Here is an 18089-nt window from a genome sequence, read left to right on the forward strand (position 1 = left end):
CAAAGGTTTATGAGAATAGGCTAGAAATGCATGTGTTAGCAATGACACACCTCCAGTAACCCTTGGTTAGGGAAGAGGGACTGACTGCATAATTCTTTGCAGTCTCTTCTGGCTCTGGTTTTCTACAGTTCTTTCAGATTATGACCCACACTTGGATAAATGTCTGCACGAGGAATCTCAAAATCAGTTTGCTCAGGCAGTCCCAGGTGTTGGCTGCAGCACTGGCTCAGTGCTGGTACAGGAAGAGATTGCCTTTACCCCTTCCTTTTCCAGCCTCACATCATGCAGCCCACACTGTACCTAGCCCAGGAACATCATTACCCTTTAAATACAGGGAATAATTTATCAAACATATCAGTTGCTAGCAAAGAGCAGCCAGCTGCTCTGTTTGAATGTCCCCAAGTTTTTGTAACGTTAAACAAATAATTCAGAACTACCATATTAAAAAAAAAAAAAAAAAAAAAAAAAAAAAGAGGGGGGAACATTCATGTGTTGAGGCTCTGATAAATGGTAAAAGAAAGTAAAAGTATAATTGGAAGTTGATGGCATCTTTACTCATCATCTTTACACTTGCTCTTGGATTCACTCAGATCAGTAGTGCTGTCTTAATTTCGGATACCTCAGCGTATTGTACCATATATGCACATTTCAGGCTGTAGCAGGGAAATGGATGAAACCCTCTTGCCTGAGGCAGTGAAGCAATAGATAATACAAGGTAGGAGCAATTCTTCACAGGAGAGAAAATGATACAAATGATGCAGTGGACATTTTGATGTCTAATGGATATAATTTTATGTTATAAATTCACAAAGGATTTCTAACAGTCTTCCCATCAAGTTTGACATAGAATCTTTTTTTTCCAGTTGCATAATGAAAACAAGAACATTTGGTTAAATGACTCATGAGAGATTCTGTCACTGATACCTTGGCTTTAGAGACCTATCTATGTATATCATCTATATATCCATTTGTTTCATTTATGCTGCACTCTTCACTGAGTGGTCAAATGGTTTATAATATGATTGGCATTCCAGAATCTCGAGCAATAGAATTATTTTTCTGCCCAGGCTGTCAATGCAGCCAGCTCAAATGATTTTATAATCTCCATCACATAGTAACTGTGTTACTAAATAATACAGGCAAGTAAGGTGACTGGAAAACCTGCCGTGCTCATATGAAATGCTCTTCAGCTTGAATAGTCCATTTTCAGGGAGTTTTGACTTTAGCAATCAGAAACAATCAGCCCCCTGGCAGCATGACTGAAAGAAGAAGAAAAACCCTCAGGCGAGTAATATTTTTTGCAGAGGTAGCAAAATTGGTATAGTATAAAAATGGTTTCAAAAAACAAGTTTCAGAAGGGTGCTCCAGAGAAAATGGTTCTGTAACACTGTCAGCAAAACTTCAAAAAGGCAAATTCTCTCGACACATCAGCACACCAAGCATGGTAAAGAGAAGTGAAACAAGAAAATCAAAGTGTAATTTATATACTTTATTACCAAGTGAACAATACATAGTCTCCCATGAAGGATGAAATATTGGATTTTGTATTGCTCATTCTGCAATAATGTATGTGTTACATGGCCTATATATGCTTTATGTTTCCCTTAGTCTGAAATTCTGGTGCACTGAAAATATTTTAAAAATAGAAGTGTTGGAGAAGAAAGAATTCAGTAATTAAAGCTGACTTATAAAATGACTGTTCTGGAGAGCTAACAAAACCTTGACAGGATTGCTGTTATTGTAGAGGACAATACTGATCCTCTAAAATGTCTCCTCTCTTTTTTTGGTGAAAGAGGAGTTTGCCAGAGGTCCCACAGAGAGCCATTAGACAGCAAACTGTCAATGTAGAGAAACAGGAAACGTGTGTGAAAGCTCATTTTGAGTTACAAATCTGTTTGCACTATTACAGGTTGTGATGATTGTGCCTCATGTTAAGCCTGTCATTTTGTATTATATAGTCTGGTTTTGCTCTCTCCTACTCTGCCACATTGTTACCATTGGGTTTCAAACATTTCCTCATAATTGCCTTCTTGAGCAGACTTTTGGGGCAAAGTTTAGCAAAAATGTTTTGGCTGATTTTGTACGCGTCTAAGAAAAATATTTTGGTTTAGCAGTGGTTAATTCATACAACCGTTTTACTGAGATACTTTATTGAGAACCCACCAGATTGGGGAAAGAATTTGGTATTTGGAAGGATTGGAACAGGTTATGAGCACAGACATTTAACTGCAAGAACATGGAACAGTATGAGAGTATCTTCTTGTCCTGTATGTTTCTGTACTTCAGCAAAGATTTTGAAATTCACTGACAAAGTGCATCAAGTTCCCCTGTAGCAGTTGGCCCACAGGCATGGGGACAGTCTGCAACTGCTAAGAATTATTGAGCTCAAATGGCTGCAAACAGGGCTATAGGTAAAGTAGTTCTGCAAGGGTATAACTGCCTATTTAAATAAAAAAAAATCCCAGGAATTTCTGCACTATTTCTTTCTCCTTCTCCATCATTTGGATATGGCTTGTTTATCTCACTTAAGCTGGGACCAAAACACCCCTGTCTGAATGGGAGGAGAAATGGAGGAGACCAAGTAGGAAACTGTCCCCACCAGCTCTTTTGCTGCAGTCCCCAGAACTGGTTAATATTCCCTTGGCAGCACCTCTGTGGCAGAGACCTGTTTGTGAAGCTGAACATTATTGATGACTTGAAGTGAGAATTCAAGAAACAGTAAAATTTTAGATATATTCAGGGCTTTTATTTCTTTGTTGGGAAATAACCTTATGCAATAACAGCAGTGGAACATAATGGTGGGAAAGAAAAGCATCCAAAATTTAAGAAATGCTGACTAGTTTCTGGGCAGATTGGTTTAGTCCCTTTCTGCATTTGATTGTCTGATCATGTTTCATTTGTTTCACCTCTGTCCTTCTCAGAAATTAATTATTTGTTATTTATTTTCATCCTCCTGACTGATTCTGTGCATTCATGCAATATCTAGCAAACTATATCCACACCTTATAATGAATTAAACTCTCTTGGAAGTTTCCATAATGGTCTCACTGCAGTGCTTTACTAACTTTCAAGTTTGGGAGAGTTCAAGCTTTTATTTATTCCAATATTCTAGTAGAGACAGAGAGATGACAGTAGGGCAAAAATTATTGAATTGTCTTGCTAATTTTGGGCATCGAATTTGACGTATATAATGCCTGTTTTTTCAGCTTACTTCACATAAGCCTGTATCTGCTTAAAGCACAGCCACCATATTCACTAGTGGCCACAAGTCTTAAGCTGGATGCCCAGGGACTGAGGAATTAGAGAATGGCCAACTGAGTATTTAGGCTGGTGAGTGAGTGATACTCAGGATATATTGGCAGAAAAAGAGAGAGAATCTGCTCCTCTAAGATGGCATTTTAACTTCGTTCATCTTTCCAGGGCCTGAAACCAAGTGCTCACCTTCCAAATCATGCAACAAATCCCTCCATCCACTTTATGGACTCTCACTGTCCTTTTAACTTATAGACTGTGTGGAGGAGGATAAAATAAATACAGCATCAGCTTGTTGTTGCTTTCTTTATGCCATTGATTTGGAGAAGCAGACAAGTCACCCTGAGTTATGTGCTGTCAGACAGCAAACAGAAGAGAGACTCAGACATATCATACAGCAGCTCAGTTTGTTGGACCCTGTAATTTATTCCTTGCTTAGAAAAAAGTCTTAAAATATTCTCTGTACTTCTCTGAGCTGCTCCATGAGGCAACAAGCAGAAAGGGTGATGTGTATGAAAGTGGCAGTGGCTAAGGTGGAGTAGCTTCAAGGACAGGCTGTGGGAAGACGAGGGAATAGCAATGCAGAGAGGACAGGTTGCAGAGATGAAGGAGCATAAGCAACCTTTAGCTTATTCATTGAGGACCAGATGGAAGTGAGCATGTCTACAGGTGTTCTTTATGTTACTGGAAAGGCAGTTCTGCAGCTGTTTTTTATAGAGGAAGATTCCAAGCTCACCACACTGTAAGGGTTTAGAAGCCATAAGTGGTTCACTAACAGAACACCTGTAAACATCACATACTTGGATAATGAACTCTACAGAGTCATCTTCATAAATTAACTTTGAATCACTTAGAGCACATGCTGTTAACAAATGGAGAACAGGGAAGAAGAAAGTCATCTTGGAAGAAAAACCTCGTGATAACTAAAAACTGCAGGCTAATTGTCAGATGCATTTGGATAATAAAAATGTAAAATGTTATTAGAGAAACAGGATGCAAACATATTGCTTTCCTACCATTTTCCACTGTGCTTTTAGAATTTGCATGAATTTGAAAGCCAGAAGCATCCTGTAGATTTTTAATGTGATTTTGGTGGAGACAGTAGTTTCTGTGGATATGAATAATATTATTCACTGGGTGTTCCTTTCTATTCTAAGTACCTGCTCCATCATCTTAGTGAGGCTGCTGTTTTGACAGTGGCTTGTCAGTATTGCTATACATTTGACGCACCGTGCCAAAAATCTAGATTTAAGATGGAAACATACACACTGTGCTGAATAATTGAAACAACAGCAATGAACCATTTCTTTCTCCACACCGTATTTTAACTCTCTTCATATAGTGAACAGTTGTTCTGTCGTTTAAATGTATGACATTCATATATTTCTATGCAAAGCATCAAGATTGGATGCCTTTCTAGAACATATATTTTTTATTCAAATACATGTAATTGGTTTTCCTTAGCAAAATATAATAGCTTGTAATGTAATGAGGGTTGAACTACATATTCTGATAATCTCTTGTGGCCATAAATCCTATGAATGAATGAATGAATGAATTCTATGAATGAATACTGTGTTGGATTTCTAGCCTTAATTTAGTAAGAGATTAAGATGCACAATGGTAAACGGAATTAGGCACTGAGGTCTTTAACAAAGATTCTTCTGCACTGTACTTTTATGCATCTTTTCTGCCTCATTGTCAGAGAATTTTTATGTTAATTGACTTCAATATGCCTAAATAAATAAATATGATTCAAGCAATATTTTTCTAAATTTTGAACATCTTTATATTGGTATCATATCATAGTCTGTAAATAGTCCCATAAGGAACAAACTAGAATGTATTATTTGTTTAGAGTTATTTTGTTTTTTCTATTATGTGATGACTGCTAAGCATAGTCTGGGACATGGAGTATGCCCCTGTTTTCTCGATGAGCTTTATAAAGTTATGGTACAGCATGTGAGCTGAGCATCCTCCTGGGAGATACTGTCCCCCAGGGAGTGGGGGACTGCACAGGATGGGAAGTCAGAGTTCTGCTTCACTTGCAGATCCTCAGAATGGCAGAGTTGGGTACTTCAGTGCTTAACTTTCAGTGGTCCCACTGAAAATAAAATGTCCAGCCTACCTCCTAATATTGACCACTTTTTTCCAAATGTTGGAGACTGAAATGAAACCAGTGATATTGTCAAAGCTAAGCATCAACACAGGGAAAAAATCTAAAATAATACCTGAAACACAACTAATATTAGTAATGTAATTTTCAGTAATTTTTTTTTTTATTTTAACTTCAATATTGCATATTTTTATTCACAAAGTTTGGCATTGTGTTTATTTTTCTTTGCCGATAACTCTGTGAATCTAACTGTTAGTTAGGGTCAAAGTAAATGCTGATTAATGCTATGTGGTAACAATTCCCTCTGACAAAGGGAAATCCCCTCCAAAAAGCTTTAATAAGTCATCTGTGTAGACTATTGCCCAATAACCTGCTTTACCAATTTTAAAATTATCTATAGCATGGGATGTGCATACAAGTCACTGTATCATTGAACTGTGAAAGATAGTACCTCTCTTGAAACATTTCTGCTTTCTCGTCTCCTTGGACACTCATGGTATCTGCGACAGCCCCACAGCAGCTGTTGTTGCCACTTGTTTGGGTGTAGTAGAACTTCTTGTTGCTTTGCCTGTATTAGCCGATATATTTTTCCTTGACCCAGTAATTGTAAATCTCTGTTTTCTTTTCTCCCGTAATATAGAAAGCCTGAGTGGTTTTGTTTTTTTCAAAACTGTTTTGGTTGTGCATCTTTGTTGGCAGAATTAAAGTTGTGAAAGGATCATGGGAAAGTAGTCTTGTGAAAAGCACTTAGGTGGACAGTACTTGAATTGTAAATGAATAAAAGTGGCCTCATTGTTTGTGTGATTATAACAGCCCATTATACTGTGAGGCACTAACAGTTTCTCAGAACAATGTACAATATGACCAATACTGAACAGTGCAGCTGTAGGGAAAATGAATCAGGACTATGTCATGAGGGATACTCATTGCATTTGCCACTAGGAGAAAATACAGGCACTGTATTTTCACTAACTTCTTTAAAGAAACAAGTGTTTACCAACCATAAAATAAAAGTCTCAAGAATGACTAGACTTTGCAAATTATATTTTATATTTTCAGAGTAACTCATGGGAGTTACCTAAACTCTGGATTTAAATCGCTTCTCTACTATCCCTGCTGTCTAGTACCTGCTCATTAAACAGAATTATTTTTTTTTCATTGAAGTTTATTTCTGAGAAAATAAAATCCAGCTATACCTTTGATCCAAGAATGGTATAGAGTTCATTTGATTGTTTTTCTTTAGAGGTTAATGCATCCAACAGGCTGTATGAACTCTGAGGAGAACACTGCATAGAAGATAAATAGCTTGTTGCAACACATTGGGACATTGTGCTTGATCCTTTTCTCCGTATGTTAACTCCAAAATCCCTATTACTCATACAGAGCATCTTTTAAGGTTCCGTGGTGGTCAGATAAAGAGCAAGGAGGAGACCCTACACGTGCAATATTAAGATCTGGATTTAGTCCCAAATAACAGAAAGGATTAATATTCAGCATGAGTATTACTGGATTTCCTCAGGCCTCCTGACCAGTAGAGTGATCATTCAAAGTTGCTGTAGAAAATTGCACACATGGATACATATATTTCAAAGGTTGATTTGGTCTTCTGACCCAACCAGATTATTTCTGTGAGGCAGTTCTGTTAGAGTGTGTGAGGATCTAGGCTGTGGGACTGCCCATGGGTAGTGAGATTTCCCAGCAGTGTAAGCCTGAGCTTTTCTAGGATGCGATGCTAATGAATGGTGTGGTACATGTGTTACCCCCCTTCACTGTGAAGTTACAGTTACAAGAAGCAGATGCAGTCTTTGGAAAGTGTTCCTGTGGTGGGTTGACCCTGGCTGGATGCCAGGTGCCCACCAAAGCTGCTCTATCACTCCCCTCCTCAGATAGACGGGAGAGAAAATATAACAAAAGACTTGTGGGCTGAGGTAAGGATAGGGAGAGATCATTCACTAATTACTGTGATGGTCAAAACAGACTTGACTTGGGGAAATTAGTTTCATTTATTACCAACCAAATCAGAGTAGGATAATGAGAAATAAATACAAAACATCTTCCCCCCATCCCTCCCTTATTCCCGGGCTTAACTTTACTCCTGAATTCTCTAATTCTTCACCCCCAGCAGCGCAGGGGGACGAGGAATGGGGGTTGCGGTCAGTTCATCACGTGTTGTCTCTGCTGGTCCTTCCTCTTCATGCTCTTCCCCTGCTCTAGCATGGGGTCCCTCCCATGGGAGACAGTTCTCCACAAACTTCAGCGTGAGTCCTTCCCACGGGCTGCAGTTCTTCACAAACTGCTCCAGTGTGGGTCCTTTCCACTGGGCACAGTCCTTCAGGAGCAGACTGCTCCAGTGTGGGTCCCCCACAGAGTCACAAGTCCTGCCAGCAAACCTGCTCCGTCATGGGCTCCTCTCTCCATGGGTCCACAGGTCCTGCCAGGAGCCTGCTCCAGCGCAGGCTTCCTGTGGGGTCACAGGCTCCATCAGGCATCCGCCTGCTGCAGTGTGGGGTCCTCCACGGGCTGCAGGTGGATGTCTGCTCCACCGTGAACCTCCATGGGCTGCAGGGGGACAGCCTGCCTCACCGTGGTCTTCATCCCTGGCTGCAGGGGAATCTCTGCTCCGGCACCTGAAGCACCTCCTCCCCTTCCTTCTTCACTGACCTTGGTGCCTGCAGTTGTTGTTTCTCTCGTATTCTCACTCCTCTCTCCGGCTGCAAAGTGCGCAGGTTTTTTACCCCTTCTTAACTATGTAATCCCAGAGGCACTACCACCGTAGCTGATGGGCTCAGCCTTGGCCAGCAGCGGGTCAGTCTTGGAGCCAGCTGGCATTGGCTCTATCGAACATTGGGGAAGCTTCTAGCAGCTTCTCACTGAAGCCACCCCTGCTACCAAAACCTGGCTAGGCAAACCTAATACAGTTCCTTACAGCCTTTCATTTCTTTTAGCAATCTAGTGAGATTTAAGCAAACTTCAAGCAATCTCCTGAGATTCTCTCTCCTGAGAAAAGTAAAATATGTTTGTATTCAAATCCTGCTTTAATTTCTTGGTTTATTCTTTGTATTCTTTGGGAGTTGCATCAATGTTCATTCACGGCTCTAGGATGTGTTGCAAGGACACTGTTTATCCAGCTCAGTGGTTTTTTTTGGTGGGGCTAATTATTATTTTTTTGAAACACAAATTTACTTTATGATTCTTTTCTAAAAGCTTCCTCTATCTTTAGTTTGCCCTTCAGTCAAAAATGCAGCCTCTACAAGCCTGCTTCTGTGTATTTGTGTTTTTGTGTGTAATTTTGGTTTTCAAGTGCTAAACTAACATCTAGTTTTGGCGTTCTCTAAGCAATTTGTCACAGTTCCCAGTCTTTCTGCAGATAAGTTTGTTTGGTCAAATGGGCCTGTATGTCAATAGTTTTCATCTTGTGGCTAGTGGGAAAGATTGAAAACCATTTTGCTAATGGTATTCAATGATGTAATGTCTCATGAGATCAGCAAGAATTCAAGAGATACTCTCATGGTTCCTGATGATACAGCTGGTTGTGGGAGATGCCTGATGGTACACAGGACATTCAAGGCCAGGAAATGGTTAAATTATTGTGCTCTGAGCGAGCCTGCTGTGTTTTCTTTTATGTGCCAGATAGTCTTTGCTTTTCTTCCTTAGTATTTAGATGAAGCCACTTAAAAACCTGTTAAAGGATTCTGGATTATTTTAGCATGTTGATTGTGCTTTGATCTAAAACCTTCAGAAGCAGCTCCCTTTCTCTGCTAAACTGCTGAACCTCCTCGTATCATACTCAGTATGGGTTTCTTCCAGGCAGTTAGCCTAGTTTTTGGTTATGTCTTCTTCACTCCTCTCAAGTTTTTAATTCGTTCATTCAATCTTGGGTGTTCAAAACATTAATTATATTATATTGTTGGGGTTTTGCTTTGGAATACAAGCGGAGCTTGTATTTTTTGCTGAAAATGGAGTAGCCTCCTTCAAAAATAATGATAAAATTCCTTCCCCAAAGGTGCTGGGGTGGAACTCCTCAGCAGGCAGAGGGGTTCTGACCCCACAGCCCTTTCTAATCATGGAGGGCAGGTGATATCTAATCCCTGTGATACTACATGGTATGAGAGGGGCAAAGGGAGGAAGAACACCATTTCTTCCTAGTTTTTTTGTGCAGTGTCTGACAATGTAGATGTCTGTTGAGTGTCTCTTAATGCGTGCTGCGCTGAGCTCTCGTGAGGATGGGAGTGTCTGCTTTCCACACCAGGGTTGAGGGTAGGTCAGCCATGCCAGGACTGGAGCAGCCTCGGCAGACCTGTGGGTGCACCTACAGAGAACTTTAGAGCCACAGGAGCAAAGACCCTGTGGACATAAATCACTACCACATCAAATAGTGATCCAGGCTTGAAAAATCAGTTTTCAACTTACAGGTGAAATTCCACTTAAGTCCTTTTCAGTCCAGCTCTAACCCATGGCTTTTGTTTTCCATGAGTGCCAAAAGTTTATGTTGGCATCAGTCTCCCTCCTGAACCGTAGCCATGTTATTCATTTCAGAACAATGGAAATCTCTGTATGTAATCAAATAGGAAATCAGCTAGAGAAAAAATAAATATATCAGAATTCCAGGAGAATGTATACAGTGAATGAAAATAAGGAATAATAGCTGTGAAAATTTCGTTAAAGAAAACTAAAGCTGAATGTTGATAACAGTGAAGGAATACAGAAAATACAGCAAAATAGTGCTGACAAAAATTATTGAAGAGACTATTTGTCAATTGGGCTCTATTACTTTACATTATAGGTAGAAACAGTGAATAGTCGTTTTTGTTAAATATCAGCACTGGTTGAATGAATTGAATTTATTGTAAAGGACATGTTCTCCATTGTACACTTTTAGATTTAAATTGCAAACCTCACATTGGAGCTCTGTTACATTTGAACATGAAAAGCAGCTGTATTGGGAAAAGTACCGAACTGATCTTCAGAATGATGTCTCCTTAATACGTTGGATATGTGGACTCGTATTTCCATTAACTTATAGATTATCCAGATACAGTAATGTGCAGATATTTTGGGAGTGTCTTCAGAATGAATCTTGAACAGCCCTCAAATCCAGGCCAATTTTACATCTCAAAGTTGCACATGCAGTAGAAAGGATCTGTAATTGCAGGATATAACTGTATAAAATGAGACTAAGTGAAAGAGAACTCTTGGACCTAACAAAGAGACAGTCAAGGAGAGAACTTATAGAAGTCTCTAAGCTCACAAATGCTACAGAGAAAGTGAACAGAGTATGGTTATGCAAGGCCTGAAGCCAGAAAATGAAACTAACAGAGCAATTTTAAACTAAAAATAGCTATCTACAGTTGCCAGTGATTAAAAAAGTTGTGTAACTCATTGTTTCCAAGATGATGTAGATGCCAAAATCTTATCTGGGTTGAGAAAGCATTTACACTATTTCATGGGGGAAAACTATAAAGGACTCTTCAGTGCAAAGATACAACTTGTGTTCAGGAAGTCTTTCAGCCACAGTTTGCTGGGAAAAGGGAGGGTATGTTGGGAAAGTGTGACCAAATACTTGCTGTCTTTCCATTTTTGCCCTCCATTTTCTACTGCCAAGGCAGGTATCAGACTGCATGGATTATTAGTTAGAACCACTCAGCCATTCTCATGCTGGTGTTTGTCTTTTCTCATTAACTCTTCTTTCTAGTTATCAGTCCATAATGGTATGGAGGAAACACCAGAAAAAGTAGAAAATCTCTTAGTTGTACAAGTAAGTTATGTATGGCTCATGGAGTACCTACTGCCTTGCTTAAAACCTATTTATTTTTCCTATTCATTCTGCATAAATTTAGAAATCAGTCCTATGGTCATGCATTACCATGTATTTAGCTTTATGCATGCAGTATGCATGGCTTTATCTACTGGAAAAAATAAAAAAAAAAAAAAAGGAAAAAAAATCCAAAACCTTTTTCCTAGTTGAGCTTATAGAGGAGGAAATTCCAATGGTCTCTTCCATGACTTTTCTACACAGCTTAAAAGGTAAATTTTGAGACTGAGATTACAGACACTCCAACAGGTCATTGGCATATAAAATCAAGTTGTCCTGATTTTTAGAAATTGTAAAAGCATGATTCACTCTGTAATAGAAATTTAGGATACCTCAGAAAGAATTGTTTTACCTCTTGACTAATCTGATTTTATCACACATTTAAAAGCTTATCTTCCAATGAAGAAACTGCTTTCAACTGCACAGCTTGCTTATTTGTACACAGGTACTATGGTGCAATTTGCTCTAGGCTTATGCCTCAGGCTTCAATCTCTGTGTGTTTATAGCCTTAATTAACCCATAAATTACTTTGAAATCCCCAGGGGGAACCTTCCTATCCAAAGCAATATTTAATTTTTATTTATTGCTGTAAGAGTGAAAATGAGGCTACGGAACGTGAGTAGACACAAATTCCTGACCACACATCTCCAAAAGAGGTTGAACAGCAATTATATTCTGTATTTTACCCTTTGAACCAGCACTGCCTTTTTCTTTAGTTCATTTATCTAATCTAAGTCTTTGAGATCAGGAATAGGTTTGATGTTGGCTTAATAGCAATAGCACTCATTCATCCCTTGTGATTTTATTTTGTTTGGGATTGCCTTCTCTTTCCACTGTGTCATCTATGTGCTTATATACCTTAAGCTTCAGTTCCCCACTATATCTATCTGTTGTCTGAAATGGTACTTTCTCAAGGCACAGCCTTACTTCAAATTGTATAATGCCCTCTTCCCTGCCAAAAGACAGACACTTAGGACACTGTCCTTTGAATGTATTCACTGGATTGAGAGCAAGTTTGTGCAGACGTTACATGTTACCCCTGTGCTACCTCTTCTTGTATCCGGTCTGCTCTGTTGACTTAATAGCATTTTAATGCCACTCGTACTTTTATTTGAGCTTCCCCAGCAATTATCTGGACAGAACTGTATGGGTTGATAGTGAGGACTTACTTGTGCACTCCCTTTGCTTTTTGAATGGCTAACTTTTTGCATATAGCGTATGCTTAGATGTTACTGAAAGTGCACAGAGCGTGGAGATGTTCGATGCAGAACTTCTAGTGGTTTGGGTGGTACCATGAAATGAATGTTAACTGCCTAATTTTATCTTCTGATCTGTTACCTGCCCATTTGCTTTTTCTCCTGTGAGAAGATTAATCCGACTTTGGGTACCTAAATCAGATGCATAAATCCATCAGAAAGTGCAGAGCAATTTACCAAACCCAGAAGACACTATTTTGTGTAACAAAGGCATTCCCAGGTTTCAATTAAGAATCAATCTATGCGGTTTCTTGAATCAGAACTTTAAAGGAAATGTGACCAACCTTCTCAGCTAATGTGTTACATATACTGAACTTTTTAAATGGCACATGTATCTTTCAGAGTTAGCATTTTTATGCAATACAGTATTAGTAAGTTTAATTATGAATATCTGTCTATATATAGTCATCTGCACTGAAAGGTATGAGAAACATCTCTTGGGAAGATAAAATTTGAAAATCTTTTGCAAATATTTTAAAGGTGTCAAGAGTAAAAAAAAAAAAAAAAAGGATCGTTGAAAAATGAGGGGGGACTTTGGAACATGAAATTCATTGTTCCCAGATTTCCTGGGAAAGGGGGATATGTAGAGATGCAACACGAAATTAAGTATAGATTAGTTTAGCTGCAGGTAATAGATATAAATGCACTTGGGACAAGGAAAGGTGGTAGTGAGGGAAAGGATTTGTAATCTGCTCTGGAAGCTACTCTATTACCTTCAAAGAGATTGAAGCACTTCCATAATCATTTACTTAACTGAAGAGTTTTAACTGGGTCTTGTTTAGAGAGATTTGTGATACTGAGAGTTTAAATGTGATGTTTCCCTAGTCCCTACTTGATCTAGAATGAAACACATCTTCTGCTGCCTGCAACATGAAGGAAAACTCTTGGTATTGGCCATTTCCAATTAGCTCTCACAGTTTCTCTAACTTATTCAGAGAAAACCAAGTGTTAAAAGAAGAAACAGCAGCTAATTTGCTGGTCTGACACTTCTTTTGCTAACTGTCTCTGCCCTCTCCCAAAAATAATACAACAGTATGTGTAACAGTAAAGAGATTGTTTGCTGGTGACTTACAATATCAGTTACTTGTCAGTATTTATGTAATACCACAAGTGGTGCATAGTTTTAATAAGCAAGCAAGAAAATAAATAGATAACTCACTTTGCCTCTAGTTTGTCTCCCTAGTAATATTTATGTTCTGCTTACAAGAACTTAAGAACTTAGTTCTTTTATATTTAATTTAAAATTGATTAATTTTATAAGTAAATATTTTAAGTGAGGCATTCTTTAGCTCTATTGCTTTACTTCTATCAAGGATCATAAATAAACAATAGGGTTAGTAACATGGTACAATTCTGTTTGGGTCCTTTTCATACCTGCATATGGAAATAATTAGTAACAAATAAGATAAAATGAGCATTCTAATTATATAAGCTATATCAACAACAGCTTTTAATAAAAAATAAAATGAGCATTAAGTGAAAGGTACTAGCCTGCTGAATCTATGCCACTGACCAAATAACTCTTCACTTGAGTCCTGTGAACAAATCTAGGTCTAAATTTTTAAAAATATTTTGCATCATGATCCACAGAGGGACTTCAGCATTATGGCATTCAAGATTATAGGGGTACTGAAAAGCAAGAAACTGCAGGAGGTCTTTTTGCATATATAGCATTTACAGCTTAAGGATCTGTGAAGTGAAAATTTGTTATCTAAAGTTGCAGTAATGCCTATGTTGAATTCTTTGTGAATGATCTAGTAGCCCTTAGAATCTGAAAAGTGTCTGGGACCTATAGTAATCTTTCAGGAAGTGACTATATCCTTTAAAAATTAATAAATATAATTAGTTTGCAGGGCTGGCCTTGATTTTTAAGTAGAATTGATTGACAACTTTGTTAAATTGTTTTTTTCAATTATGGATACGGGAAAACATTTTTTTTTCTCGGTACACCTGCTCAATGTTGTCAATTTTTTCCACTTTGTTCAGAAAATCTGTGATAAAAATTCCTTTTGAATTTAACTAGCTCAGAATATTATTTTTCAGAAACGGGTAAGTGCATTAGTTTTGACCTCGATTGCTGCTTGAGGTCTCATTTCTCCTATGCATCCATCATCCTAAAGAACTTGAACACATTGTGTTGTGGTGGAGGTTTCCCTTATCAGGAAAGGAAACAACCTCTGCATGAAGCTGTGTAGGAATCGCAGCCAGTCACAGCCAGGAATGCCTTTAGGGTTCCTGAGAGTTAGGGGATACAGGCAGGTAGCTTCAGTGAAGAATGAGTATTTATTTCTTTATTTAGTTAAACAACTTCTGAGAATCAATATTAGTTGTTCTCATGTAACGCTTCTCCCAAATAAGTTTTGAAACAGATGCAAAGTGCATGGAGTATTACACATCATTAATTGATCTCTTCACTCCGCACCAAAGCTACTTCATGGTAGCAATTTTGTGCATGTTCCCTGGCAATATGTGTCTATAATTAAACTCAGCCCCAGTCACAATATGAGTGAAGAGGTTTGTTTTATCTGCTCTCAAAGGAGTCACATTGGAAAGGAACTTGGGAAGTGATGACATGTCATCTGTACTCCAGAAGGATTCGCAAATACTGCCTATGTTAGAATCCATAAGGAATACATCTTTTCTCCAGTCATTAAAATGTGTATCTTTGTGGGATAAATGAATCTGTATGTTTTGTCAAAGGTACAGAAACTGCTATATTGAATTTGACAGTACTGTAGTCCTATGCCAGATGGGGCTACATGAAGGTGAAAAAAGTCCATTATTAAATCATAGAATCATAGAATCGTTAAGGTTGGAAAAGACCCTTAAGATCATTGAGTCCAACCGTTAACCTAGCACTGCCAAGTCCACCACTAAACCATGTCCTCAAGCACCACATCTACCCGTCTTTTAAATACCTCCAGGGATGGAGACTCAACCACTTCCCTGGGCAGCCTCTTCCAATGCCTGACTACCCTTTCGGTGACGAAGTATTTCCTAATATCCAGTCTAAACTTCCCCTGGTGCAACTTGAGGCCATTTCCTCTTGTCCTATCACTTGCTGCTTGGGAGAAGAGAGTGACCCCCACCTCACTACAACCTCCTTTCAGGTAGTTGTAGAGAGCGAGAAGGTCTCCCCTCAGCCTCCTCTTCTCCAGACTAAACAACCCCAGTTCCCTCAGCTGCTCCTCATAAGACTTGGTCTCTAGACCCTTCACCAGCCTCATTGCCCTTCTTTGGACACACTCCAGCACCTCAATGTCCTGCTTGTAGTGAGGGGCGCAAAACTGAACACAGTACTCGAGGTGCGGCCTCACCAGTACCGAGTACAGGGGCACTATCACCTCCCTGGTCCTGCTGGCCACCCTATTCCTGATACAAGCCAGGACGCCACTGGCCCTCTTGGCCACCTGAGCACACTGCTAGCTCATGTTCAGGTGGCTGTCAACCAACACTCCCACGTCCTTTTCTGAAAAGAACAATTTTCTCAAAAGCCTTGAGCGTCTTTTACTCTACACAGGGTGTAGTTTCTGTCCTTAAGCAGAATAAATGTTGTCTATCATGTGTTAGGGTTTCCTGTCCCCCCCCTCCCCCACCTTTCACATAATAAGAACATAAGAAATCCCCTACTGAGTAATCCCCTATGGTCTGTCAAGCCCAGCAGTGTCTCCAGCATATTGTCTCCAGCAGTGGTAAAGGGAGATGCTATTTAAAGACCAAGCACATGAGGCCTGACTGCCTTTTACAGTCCATTCCCTTTGTATTTCTCCAGTATCCAAAGTCAATGTATTAGGGATGGTGGCGAGTATACCACTGCCTAGTCTTTTTAGTATCCATATATAGACCTACTGCCCACAAATTCATTCTTTCTGAACCTGCTGACACTGTCTGTCTCCACATCCAGGATCTTCTGTTAGTAAGATGCAGAATTACTCTGCCTCTTGTGTATAGAAGTACCTTCATTTATCTTGGTTTTAAATCTCCCGTGAGTCTCATCAGGTATCCCTAGTTCTAGTATTACAAAATTTTGTTAGTAGCAGTTCAACATGATGTTGGATATATGGGTAGGGTAAAATTTTCTATAGGAACAAAATTGTAAATATTCATTATTCTATATTATTTTGTATTCCATTAAAAAGAAAAAAATGAGCCTTTTTTCTGTTGTTTATAGGACTGGTACTGTACAGAGTGTTTCATTGGGCTATCTGCATTGCCAATAACTCTTTTTCCTGCCCATTTAACTACTTCAGAAGCCAGAATTTTATTCCAAAACAGACATGATAAATATATTTGTGTTGTAATTGTAATTAATGAATTAAAGTTATGATCACTTTAATTGTAGTTTAGCTTCTCTATTGCTCATTTTCCTATTGTGAATCAAGCTTTAAAGTAGAAATGTTAGTTTCTGGTTACAATATAACATTTAAAAATGCAGAGGTATTTTTACAGGGAGAAAATCTTGCTGACAGCCTATGTAATATGTGAATAAAGCCATCAGATGGAGAATGGAAATTAAATTATGGCCTTCATGAGGAACAGGAAATTAAGGCTATGGATTCACTGTAGCAGGGAAGGCTGTATGTTAAGAGAGAAATCATTCCCCTTTTAGACCATGAGGCATCACTATGGCAATATACTATCTGTTAACAAAGCAAATTATTAGTGACCAAATGTTCAATATATTTGACATTGTGTTTTTAAATAATTTGTAGTCTGGAAATGGGGAGAAGATGACATTGAGAACTTGGTTCTCTTCAAAACCGTTGTATAGCCATCTCTGTTATTGATCCTTCACTTCCTTTTCATTCCAAGAAAAAAAATTGAGTATACCTAATAATAAAATATAAGTGGTGAAGAATTGATTTATTTCCTCTTTTGTACCTCTATATATGTATGAAGATTTATATTTTAATTTTGATCACAGATACGGCAGTACCGGTCATTTCTAACTGTAGCAAATCTTATGTATCTGGTTTGAGTCACTTTAACTAAAAGCTCTTTTGCCTGACTTTTTGGGATCAAATACATGCGGACTACAACTTAACAGCTTTACAAATACTTACTGACTTTGCATGTTGCAATGGACATCACTTTTCTGTAGGAGTTCATGACTGTCTGTGAATACATGTGCTGAAAATTGTAATGCTCTCTTATTACAGCTTCTGCAAACAGGACAAGTTGCCCATTACGTTCCAGTCCTGTGTGATCACGAAGGAGTGCCAGGTGTCAGAGTGGTCAGAATGGACTCCCTGCTCCAAAACCTGCTTTGACATGACAACCCCTAAAGGGAATCGTACAAGATCACGGACCATTAAACAGCTCCCTATCGGCAGTGAAAGTGAATGCCCACAATTAGAAGAAATGGAGCAGTGTGTTTCTCAAGGAGATGGTGTGGCACCGTGCATTACGTAAGTTGGTTCATTTCAGTTCTCCCTACACTAAAATGAAGAATTTCAATTAACCATACAGGGCTGGTGATGGAATCAAGTCATTATTAAAGAAATAATAGCTTTAATTTTATTTTTTTTTTTATACTTTGCTTATTCAGTGCTCTTCTTAAAAGCTGAAGTCTGCAAATAGCTGCTATTATAGTGAAATCACTTCCTTCTCTGAAGACAGGAAAAATAACAAGTACATATTTTTTCATTAGTGT

The 18089-nt window shown here is 38.7% G+C and overlaps 1 protein-coding gene across 1 annotated transcript in view; it reads left to right on the top strand.

The window, feature by feature from the left end:
* THSD7A (thrombospondin type 1 domain containing 7A) overlaps positions 1–18089 on the top strand; it is a 293266-nt gene that overhangs the window by 165322 nt on the left and 109855 nt on the right. The window contains exon 4 of the mRNA XM_087774171.1: positions 17596–17844. Coding sequence (XP_087630297.1) covers positions 17596–17844 — 249 coding nt within the window. The remainder of the gene's footprint in view (positions 1–17595; positions 17845–18089) is intronic.

This window comes from Nipponia nippon, unplaced genomic scaffold, assembly GCF_047370975.1.
Source record: "Nipponia nippon isolate SJK-2023a ecotype South Korea unplaced genomic scaffold, ASM4737097v1 scaffold_1, whole genome shotgun sequence".
NCBI lineage: Eukaryota > Metazoa > Chordata > Aves > Pelecaniformes > Threskiornithidae > Nipponia > Nipponia nippon.